Raw genomic sequence first — 11,204 nt, 5'->3', positions numbered from 1 at the left:
AGATAAGGTAAGGTAACGGAAACTTTCAAAATAAAACCACTACCATAAGACATGAATGTCGGCTTCATTCGCAGAAAAAGTCCGTCGCTGAAACTGAAGACGATTAGAGCCTTTAGGAATAAAACCTGATGTTTTTTTTCCTAATGGGAATTGGCTTGATGGTTGCCATTAGAGGCCATTAGGGAAATTATCAAATGTATCTGCAGTTGGTCCCACATCACCTGATTAAACAATCAGAATCCTTTAAACTGTGATATGAACCCAGTAGGAAAACAGTGAATACCATTAGTGACTACTGAAAACCATCAGGAACCAGCAGACACTTCCGCTGAGATATAGAGTTTAAGTTTTATCACTCAATCGGGACTAAGAAAACACGAGCTGTGACATTTTTACACATTTGGAGTTTCTTCTTCAGCATTTTTTGAACTGTGGGTGACAAAAAATTAATAGATTAATATGTGTAAATCAACCTTTAACTTTTGCGGCGAAGACGATCGGTTTTCATTTAGGTTTCTTCTGAAACTGACGTAAAGCATGTTGATTTCTGTGGACTGTAAGTGCTCCGAAAGCTAAACTACTGTCTGTGACTTACATTGTGAGCAGCAACCATAGGGGTCCAAGCACTACACTCAAAGGGAAAGCACAAAAGGCGGGCAGTTTTTTTTAGAATAGTCTTTATATATAATAGATGTAGGGTTTTGAAAGTATATTTGACCTCTGCATAGAAAGCAGCAGACTTTCCACAAATAAACGATGAGAAATAAAAAATGTGTTGAAAACAGTATGTGGGCGTGCTTAGCATAGTTGATTAACTCCCCTGTATTTTTGTCTCACCGAACCCCAGAATTTCACATTAATCTTATGTTAGTAAACATTCTCAAAGGAACGATCCTGCCAAGCCCCCCGCTTCAGGGGATTGGGTCTGAACTGGTCACCTGCTCCTTTTCAGCCCTCAGGAGTTTTTCACATCTATCTAATGTCTGTTGTTTTTATTTTTATGTTGTATTAAACAGGAAAGAGAGATGCCCATTCAGGACCTTCTGAATCTCTATGGTTATGGAGGTGGGGCGTCTCCAGAAGAAGAAGAGGAGGATGAGGAAGAGGAAGAGGAAGATGAGGAGGATGAAGGAGAAGAGCTGGATAATGATGAGAGCAGTCGGAGTACGGGGGAGCTGAAGAGAAATAAGGTTCGGGGATTTAGTCTGTTTCATTTAAAAAGCTCTATAATGTTCATATGATCCACACAGTCGCTCTGACAGACTGTAATACACTACAGGAAGCGTAGGGGGCGATACGGCTTCTACTGTTTCATTTAAAAAGCTCTATAATGTTCATATGATCCACACAGTCGCTCTGACAGACTGTAATACACTACAGGAAGCGTAGGGGGCGATACGGCTTCTACTGTTTCATTTAAAAAGCTCTATAATGTTCATATGATCCACACAGTCGCTCTGACAGACTGTAATACACTACAGGAAGCGTAGGGGGCGATACGGCTTCTACTGTTTCATTTAAAAAGCTCTATAATGCTCATATGATCCACACAGTCGCTCTGACAGACTGTAATACACTGCAGGAAGCGTAGGGGGCGATACGGCTTCTACTGTTTCATTTAAAAAGCTCTATAATGTTCATATGATCCACACAGTCACTCTGACAGACTGTAATACACTGCAGGAAGCGTAGGGGGCGATACGGCTTCTACTGTTTCATTTAAAAAGCTCTATAATGTTCATATGATCCACACAGTCACTCTGACAGACTGTAATACACTACAGGAAGCGTAGGGGGCGATACGGCTTCTACTGTTTCATTTAAAAAGCTCTATAATGTTCATATGATCCACACGGTCACTCTGACAGACTGTAATGCACTACAGGAAGCGTAGGGAGCGATACGGCTTCTACTGTTTCATTTAAAAAGCTCTATAATGATCATATGATCCACACAGTCGCTCTGACAGACTGTAATACACTACAGGAAGCGTAGGGGGCGATACGGCTTCTACTGCTTCATTTAAATGTATTATGACTCTGTATGGTTTTGTGTGTATGTTTTGAGCTCAGGATGAGCATCTCGTGTGTGTTGTGTTCCCTCAGGATGAGGTGGTGAAGCTGTGTAAGGACGTGGAGAGTCAGGCTGCTGCTGAAGATCGCTCTCGCTCTGCTAAAGGCTGCAGCACCGCGGAGCTCATTCGGCCTCAGAACCGCGCCTACTTCCAGAGTAAGACCCTTCACGGCATCTTCTAACAACACCGCCAGCATGAGGCACTGCAGCCTGTTCTACCTCATACCTGTGTATGATTTATTTCTTATTGACTGGCCCAGCTTTCCATCACTCTGTAGTCTATGGCCCAGTCCCAATACACCCCTCACCCCTACCACTCGGGCCGTTAGCCCTCTGTTTTACGCGGTCAAGTGTTGGGGTACAGTGTCATGATTCTTGTTGAGATAGAGGGGGTGGGGTGAGGTGTTAGGGCTACATGACCCTCCAAACTGAGGTTTTTCAGAGACTCCAAATGGAGTGATATGAGGAAAAAAAGAAAAACAGCAAGACGGCTGAACAAGACACCAAAGAAACCCACAGATGTGAGAATTTCTCTGTTAAAAATGACAATAACCACTGTTTTATCTTAGTTTAATGTTGTTTCAGTTTATTTTGGTCATTTTTCTTCATAACAAGCATAAAAAAAATAGCATTTTAGCTAATAGCATGCTAATGCCTCGGTAGATAGCTGGCTAACTTTCCTATTCCACCTTAAATAGTCCAGCAGTTCTGACACCTGAGGCGCCAGAATGTAACTGCTGCACCACTTAAGGTGGAACGGGAATATTCGAACGAGAATCTGGAGAATATCTGACTTCAGCTTCACATCACTGAAGAATTAGTGGGGGGTGATAATAAATAACTGCCCCCCTCTTTGAAGGCGTATGATCCCTAAATGTAACTAAATGCCTACAGAGCGGCGCTCGTAGCTGTTAATGAAGTGATGCTCTTTTATTTGAGGGTCTCATTTCAGAGGGAAGATCTCAACCACTGCCCTGTAGCTCAGTTCCTTGGGGTTAGAGTAACACTCGAAAACAAGGGGTAGGGGTGAAAATAAGAAATGGGACTGGGCCGAAATCTCCGACCTGATAATTTAGTTCCGTTTGGTGAAACGTCTAATATCACATTTCACCACAGTTCAGTTTGACTGGCTTTACAGAAGAGGAAACATAGTTGTTTGTTATTATTATTGTTATTAGTAATAGTATCATTTTGTGTGTATATATGTATATATTATATATATATATATAAATTAACGTATATTTATTTATATGTTAAGTTAATGCACATTAAACGTTTCAGAGGTACGAGCTTAAGAATACAGTGATGTTCAAAAGTCTTAGACACCACAAGTACGTTGTTTCATGACATTTATCTCAGCAATAACTGACCTTATGCCTGTAAAAAACAACGTATTAAATTTAAATCAAACAAATACTGTAAAAATGAGTTGATATTTTATGAGCTCGGTTCCATATTTCTGCTGGACGCCTCCAGATGTCACATGAATTTATTCAGCTTAACGACCACATAAACAGCTTTAAATATAAGTTTATCAGGTTCCTGTGACTCCTTCACAGTCTTGCCAACTGAAAATGAGTTTTTCATGCTGGTTCCTTTAATTGTAGTTCAGCGCCGTCGGGGTGTGTTGCTGGTGTGGTGTTGTGATTAAAATGTTTTTTTTTTTTTGGTTTGTTTTTTAAGATAATGAAGTGGATGAAGAGTCTGAAGAGGATGAAGACTACATTCCCTCAGAGGACTGGAAAAAAGTAAGAACTCTCCCTTTTTTAATTCGAGTTTCCTTCCTAACCTGATCATTTGTTTCTCAGCACGTCTTCTAACAGACGCGGTTGTTTGTTTCTAACAGGAGATCATGGTGGGCTCCATGTACCAGGCTGAGACCCCTGCAGGGCTGTGTAAATATAAAGAGAACGAGAGAGGTGAGCTTCAGATCCACACGATTCACCGCATTATTACTGGAGTAGTTTGGCCCAAAGAGTCTGACTTACACAGTTTTTCAAGAGATGGAGCCGATCAGTCGGGCCGTGTTTGGTGCTCACAGGCTAATTCAGCTCAACGCTTTCTGTCTAAATCAGCTTCCCACTGCACTCAGGTACAGACCCAGATCATGTTTAGAGCTCTTAGTAAGTCGTGCGGTGTCTTAAACCACATCTTCACATCTGCACCACCTCAGTGAAGATCTGGATGTGGTTTGAGAGACGGTTTTGGGTGACTATTGACTTCTAGTGTTTGTTAGCACTATTAGACCCGTAGCTCCCATTCTGATCTAAATGAGCTGAATTTGGACTCCAAACGTGTCTTGGCTGATCGACTACATCTGAGGTAAATGGCACATTGTGGAATTTTTTCAAAACATTTTTTTAACTCTACTTTCCACGTCAGGGCTGCGTCTAGTGTTTATATTAGCAGTTGTGTAATCTGCCAGATTAATCAGATAATCAGAGTTTTTAAAAGACCAAACATCCTGAGGTATTTTACTGGAATAAGATTAAAACCTTTTTAAAAGACTGAAAATATAAAAATTCTAGAAATGGGGCTCAGTTTGTTTCTGTAAGAAGGCGTTTAAAAAAAAAAAAGTCTTATCAGAAATGTCAACTTTGATTTGCGACTTTTTTGAAATTGAGTTGTAATGACAGCCCTGATCCACGGTATGAAGGAGTATTTAATTATTTAATTATTTATTTTAAATGTTAATGACTAGAGAAAAAAACGAGGGCTGCTGGTAAAGCTGCTTTTGTCTGTTTTACACATCAGAACTGGCACCTTTTAAACTTTAACGTAACACGTTGTCGTAAGCTGGTTCTGAAATCTGTTTGGATCAGCGGATCAGTAGTGATTTGACACAGACCTGTCTGTTTATGAGGCAGGTGACATTTCAGTTTAGTGATGAGTGTCTTTATCCTCCTCCTCAGTGTATGAAAACGACGACCAGCTGCTGTGGAATCCAGAGTTTCTCCCGGAGAACATTGTGGTGGAGTTTCTAATGGAGGCGTGTAAACGGACGGGTGAGGAGACCGGAGTGGACGCCATACCTGAGGGGTCACACATCAAAGACAACGAGCAGGTACAGTGGAGTCAGCCTTATTTTTGCAGAGACAACACAACCTGGCTCAGACAGCTGTCAGTGTACTCACTGGCCACTTTATTAGAAACACCCACCTTGTGCTTCCACTAACTGACCACTTTATTAGAAACAACTACCTTGTGCTTCCACTAACTGGCCACTTTATTAGAAACACCCACCTTGTGCTTCCACTAACTGGCCGCTTTATTAGAAACACCTACCTTGTGCTTCCACTAACTGACCACTTTATTAGAAACAACTACCTTGTGCTTCCACTAACTGGACACTTTATTAGAAACCTTCCTTGTGCTTCTACTAACTGGCCACTTTATCAGAAACACCTACCTTGAGCTTCCACTAACTGGCCACTTTATTAGAAACACCTACCTTGTGCTTCCACTCACTGGCCACTTTATTAGAAACACCCACCTTGTGCTTCCACTAACTGGCCACTTTATTAGAAACCTTCCTTGTGCTTCCACTAGCTGGCCACTTTATTAGAAACACCTTTCTTGTGCTTCCACTAACTGGCCACTTTATTAGAAACCTTCCTTGTGCTTCCACTAACTGGCCACTTTATTAGAAACACCCACCTTGTGCTTCCACTAGCTGACCACTTTATTAGAAACACCCACCTTGTGCTTCCACTAACTGGCCACTTTATTAGAAACAACTATCTTGTGCTTCCACTCACTGGCCACTTTATTAGAAACACCCACCTTGTGCTTCCACTAGCTGACCACTTTATTAGAAACACCCACCTTGTGCTTCCACTAACTGGCCACTTTATTAGAAACAACTATCTTGTGCTTCCACTAACTGGCCACTTTATTAGAAACACCCACCTTGTGCTTCCACTGACTGGCCACTTTATTAGAAACCTTCCTTGTGCTTCCACTAACTGGCCACTTTATTAGAAACCTTCCTTGTGCTTCCACTAACTGGCCACTTTATTAGAAACCTTTCTTGTGCTTCCACTAACTGGCCACTTTATTAGAAACCTTCCTTGTGCTTCCACTAGTTGGCCACTTTATTAGAAACACCCACCTTGTGCTTCCACTAACTGGCCGCTTTATTAGAAACCTTCCTTGTGCTTCCACTAGCTGGCCACTTTATTAGAAACACCCACCTTGTGCTTCCACTAACTGGCCACTTTATTAGAAACACCCACCTTGTGCTTCCACTAACTGGCCGCTTTATTAGAAACACCTACCTTGTGCTTCTACTAACTGGCCACTTTATTAGAAACACCTTTCTTGTACTTCCACTAACAGGCCACTTTATTAGAAACACCTACCTTGTGCTTCCACTAACAGGCCACTTTATTAGAAACACCTACCTTGTGCTTCCACTAACTGGCCACTTTTTTTTGGAAATGACATAAATAACAGATCTAATGTTTTATTACATATTAGCAATGTTAACTTTGTAGCAGCAGTGCTAAAACTAAAGAAGTAACACCAAACACATTTTGGCTGATCACCTACATTTGGCGTGGGGTTTGGTTGGAGGGGTGGGGGAATGTGATGTTTTTTCCAGACCGACTCTTTAAGCATTAGATCTTTACCCGTATTACTTTATATGAGTGGGTCTAACTGCTGTGTGTCCTCCAGGCGCTGTATGAGCTGGTGAAGTGTGACTTTGACACAGAAGAGGCTCTGCGCAGACTGAGGTTTAACGTCAAAGCAGCCAGAGGTGAGGCCTGAGTCTTCCTCGCTCACATTGAGGGAATGGGGACCTTCTGAAAGGCCTTTATACCCCAGATGTGAAATTCTGGTGGAATAAAGACACTTCTGTGCCTCTGTGGAGGCTGAGATTTACCACATCCTGTTATCATTATGAATTATGCATTTTAATGATTCGTAGGTCTAATTCTGATCAGATTAGCTTACATAATGTACTTTTTCACATCTCATCCTCTTTAATATCATAAGCTCTCCTTTGAAGAGGTTCTGTGCTTCATATCTGCAAAGCTGCACAGAGCAGACTGAAGAAACAACATTTCTTATTTTGTAGTAACTCAACGATTCCACAATTTTCCAGAATTCCTCCATAAGTCAGTGTGTGAGGTGTAATCAGAGAGATTCAGAGCGGTTTGGTGTGAAACGGTTCAGATGTCTTTACAGTGGTGGTGATGGGAACCAGAAAATCTGGAATAATGAGTTTTCTTTGGGGACTATTTTGCCGCACAGCGCCCTGCATGTCTCCCTCCACCATGAATGGAGTTTAAGGCCAAAATCATCAAAATCATATCAAGCTATCTTAAAACAGCCACTGTGAACAGATCTGACTCGGTACGTTTCTGTAGAGCAGAGCGTTTCACATCAAACCACTATGAACCGCTCTGATTACATCTTAACCAGTTAATTATGCAGAATGTATCTATTTTTATTTATTTATTTATTTAGGAAAATCCCCCAGCTTTGAATTGCTGAATCTCTCACAGCCTCCTCAGGATCAGCTCTTAGTGTAATACCAAAAATCATTCTATATTATGCTTACTGTGTATTTTTAGAGGGTGTAATTAATGGAAAGGCTTTGTTGTGCTTTTAAGAAGTGACCTTTCAGTTTTAAATACCAGTCATAATCTCAGAGCTGTGTGTGTGATAATGTTGTAAACCTATTTAAAGTAAATTATCTTTTCCCCACAGAAGAGCTGTCTGTCTGGACAGAGGAAGAGTGTAGGAATTTTGAACAAGGTCTTAAGGCATATGGGAAAGATTTTCATCTCATTCAAGCCAACAAGGTAAGACGACATCCTGGCAACAGTAGCTAAGAAAGAACACGTTTGTGGGAGGAGCTTAGATGGGCAGTTACACATGATTTCTAGGATAGATTTATCACTAATACAACCCTATGAAATTACAGTGTTGAACTGATAATGTGCTGTATCTGCAGGTGAGGACGCGGTCTGTAGGGGAGTGTGTGGCGTTTTATTACATGTGGAAAAAGTCTGAGCGATACGATTTCTTCGCACAGCAAACCCGACTCGGCAAGAGGAAATATAACCTTCATCCGGGTGTGACGTAAGTATTCCCTCGGCAGGCTACAACAGTTCAACCGGAATTTATGACGGTTTTGTTGTCCTCAAAAGAGTGCAGAGTGACATGATTGTTTAAAAGAAGTGCTGCCTGTAATATCCAAAGCGGAACCCTCAGGGTCTTCTAGGCCTTCAGCGAGAGTCTAATGATTTCTGTGCAATAAATAGATACGTTACATACGTTTAATAAAAACATCGTATTGGTTGTGTTTAAACTCTGAAGTATTTGTGTTCAGGAAATGAATGAATTCTTTTACATTGAAAATGTTTAAACGCTTATAAACTATGATTTTACTCAAATGCTCCACATTCACCCATTCACTTTGGATTTGCTGTGGAGCGCCCTCTAGCGTTAGAGAAACCAGGAAGACACTGCAGAGTGGAAGTTCTCCTCTCAACAAGTTCTCTGGTCTGGCTCGATGTTGGATCTCAAAATCAGTGTCATACTGATGAGGATATCATGATCGTAGTAGATAATTCGCTCACATCCTCAGAGATGCGTCTTTCACCAAGTTTAGACTGAGTTCTCCCTGAATCCTCAGTTTCACAGAAGGGGCTGAAGCACAACCCACGTTACAAAATATTGTTCTGCACGTTTTCCCAGCAGAGAGGTCTCCAAAAATAACGTAGCTTTATCTTATATTACAGTTAAGAACATCTTTTTGCTCCTTTTATTAAGTTTCCATTAGTAAACACAAGTGGTTTGATTATGACAGTGACAGCATAAGGAGGCTGCAGAGGATTGGATCTTAATTTTCTACACAGATCCCCGAATATCAGTGGCAGTATACCAGCTTATCAGTGGGACCTCGGTATAAACTGTTATTATAGGCTAGCCCATATATAATGATACAGTAAGCAGAGTCCGTCCTTAACTATGTGGTCTTCTGCTGCTGTTACACACTGACCGTGTCCTGTTTGGTCTGGGGCTCTTCCTTCTGGGCCTCACCATTGCCTGTTTGCATTGTTGTGGTGATGTAGTTATTAACTGATGATGTGTCTCCTGTAGGGATTATATGGACAGACTGCTGGACGAGACGGAGAGCGCAGCGTCCAGTCGAGCGGCCACTCCGCCCCCAACCACCTCCAGCAGCAACGCCAGCCAATCAGAGAGAGAAGAGGGCTCCACTCATAACGGTGAGAGCAGAACACTCAGTGCTCATACATCACACAGCCTGAGCTAAGCGACTGATAGAGCCACGCATCATAGCTATTAAAGGCTCCAGTAATCAACAGTGAGTATTCGAAGCTTCACCCTGCGGGACGGTGGGTGGGGTGCGGACGTGGATCTTTGTTCAGAAAATAGACATCTGTGTTGAAAGTACATCCACGGCGTCCTCCTCCATAAATGTGAATCTCTAGATTAGCTGCTTTCCTCACAGAGCACTGCGGCGCTCACAGTATAGAGGTGGCACCATACTGCGCTCTAAGTATTCCAGTTTTCTGGAAGAGAAGGAATATTTTTGCTGGGCTGTTTTAGGTTCATTGGTGCAAGGACTTCTATGTTGAAGAGCCTGAATACAGGTTTTCTGGAGTGGAGCAGGGGCTGTGTTTTTAGCTGATAGTGCTGGAGAGGCTGTGCTTCTCACCGTGTTTGGTGCTGTTTAATATATTGTGATATAGACCAGTTGTCCTGTGTTTACTGTAGTAGCTGAATGTTTCTCTACTCTGTGTCCTGCAGGTTTGAGCAGCCACAGCTGTGTTTCCAGCTCAGATTCTGTCCTGATGTCCAGCGGAGAGGTGAAGAACGACCCCGTCCATTCGAACGGAGCCGACAGCCTTCCGTTGCAGCCACACGACTCCAACGGCTGCGAGCTTCCGGCCGACAGAAACGGAGCGACGAAGCGGCCGCCAGACAGCCAGGCCGCAGACAGGCCGGCCAAAAAATGTAGGACAGATTCAGACCCCCTGACCCCGGTGGAGATGGACTCTTCCAGGGTGAAGGAAGACTGAACTGCTAATAGAACAGAAACCAAAGGCCAGACCAAATCCAGCAGACCGGGGGGTGGGGGGGGGGGGGGGGTTATTGAGCTTTTCAGAGGAAGGTTCTCATGTTCTGACGCCTTCCTGCACGTCCAAAGTGAATCGTCAGAGAGAGAACGGGTGGAGAACATGAAGAAAGAGAACCACCAAACCCCTACTAATGTAGTAACAAATTAATTACTGCTCCAGTTTTCATCAGACCCCACACCATTTTACACAGAAAAATATGTATATTCTATTTGTATTGGAATTTGTCTGATATTTTTTTACCAAGATATTTATATTTTTTATTGAAACACGCTGACGGCGGCTGAATTGCTGTCAGGTACACTTTAAGCCCGGCGGTGAAGCGGGACGGGCAGCAGACTTCCTGTGGACGGTTAGCTTAGCCAGCACCACTGGAGTCGCACTTTTGTACTGTGTGATTGTATCAGCGCTCATTGAACTGACTCGGCAGGCTCCGCCCACCAATGTGTTCTACAGTTACTAGGTTAGGTTTACAGAACATTGGTAAAAATCCCATTCAACCCAATGAGAAACAGTCAACTCACAATACCTACATTTAGAGTCGGTTATTCATTCAGTCTAATGAGAAACTATAGAACAGACTCGGTTTATATCACAATACCTACATTTAGAGTCGGTTATTCATTCAGTCTAATGAGAAACTATAGAACAGACTCGGTTTATATCACAATACCTACCTTTAGAGTCGGTTATTCATTCAGTCTAATGAGAAACTATAGAACAGACTCGGTTTATATCACAATACCTACATTTAGAGTCGGTTATTCATTCAGCCTAATGAGAAACTGTAGAACGGACTCGGTTTATATCACAATACCTACATTTAGAGTCGGTTATTCATTCAGCCTAATGAGAAACTGTAGAACGGACTCGGTTTATATCACAATACCTACATTTAGACTCGGTTATTCATTCAGTCTAATGAGAAACTGTAGAACAGACTCGGTTTATATCACAATACCTACATTTAGAGTCGGTTATTCATTCAGCCTAATGAGAAACTGTAGAACGGACTCG

The 11,204-nt window shown here is 42.3% G+C and overlaps 1 protein-coding gene across 1 annotated transcript in view; it reads left to right on the top strand.

The window, feature by feature from the left end:
• Positions 1 to 10,177, top strand: part of mier1b (mesoderm induction early response 1b, transcriptional regulator) — a 20,809-nt gene extending 10,632 nt beyond the window's left edge. Inside the window, exons 4-13 of the mRNA XM_037545319.1 lie at positions 1,017 to 1,190; positions 2,106 to 2,229; positions 3,757 to 3,821; positions 3,920 to 3,992; positions 4,986 to 5,137; positions 6,751 to 6,832; positions 7,789 to 7,883; positions 8,036 to 8,163; positions 9,187 to 9,314; positions 9,859 to 10,177. Of these exons, the coding sequence (XP_037401216.1) occupies positions 1,017 to 1,190; positions 2,106 to 2,229; positions 3,757 to 3,821; positions 3,920 to 3,992; positions 4,986 to 5,137; positions 6,751 to 6,832; positions 7,789 to 7,883; positions 8,036 to 8,163; positions 9,187 to 9,314; positions 9,859 to 10,130 (1,293 nt within the window). The 3' untranslated portion in view covers positions 10,131 to 10,177. The remainder of the gene's footprint in view (positions 1 to 1,016; positions 1,191 to 2,105; positions 2,230 to 3,756; positions 3,822 to 3,919; positions 3,993 to 4,985; positions 5,138 to 6,750; positions 6,833 to 7,788; positions 7,884 to 8,035; positions 8,164 to 9,186; positions 9,315 to 9,858) is intronic.
• Positions 10,178 to 11,204: the final 1,027 nt, after the last annotated feature.

Source organism: Pygocentrus nattereri, chromosome 2 (assembly GCF_015220715.1).
Source record: "Pygocentrus nattereri isolate fPygNat1 chromosome 2, fPygNat1.pri, whole genome shotgun sequence".
Taxonomy (NCBI): domain Eukaryota; kingdom Metazoa; phylum Chordata; class Actinopteri; order Characiformes; family Serrasalmidae; genus Pygocentrus; species Pygocentrus nattereri.
The sequence above is the reverse complement of the archived record's forward strand: the minus strand, read 5'-3'. Positions and strand labels throughout refer to the sequence as shown.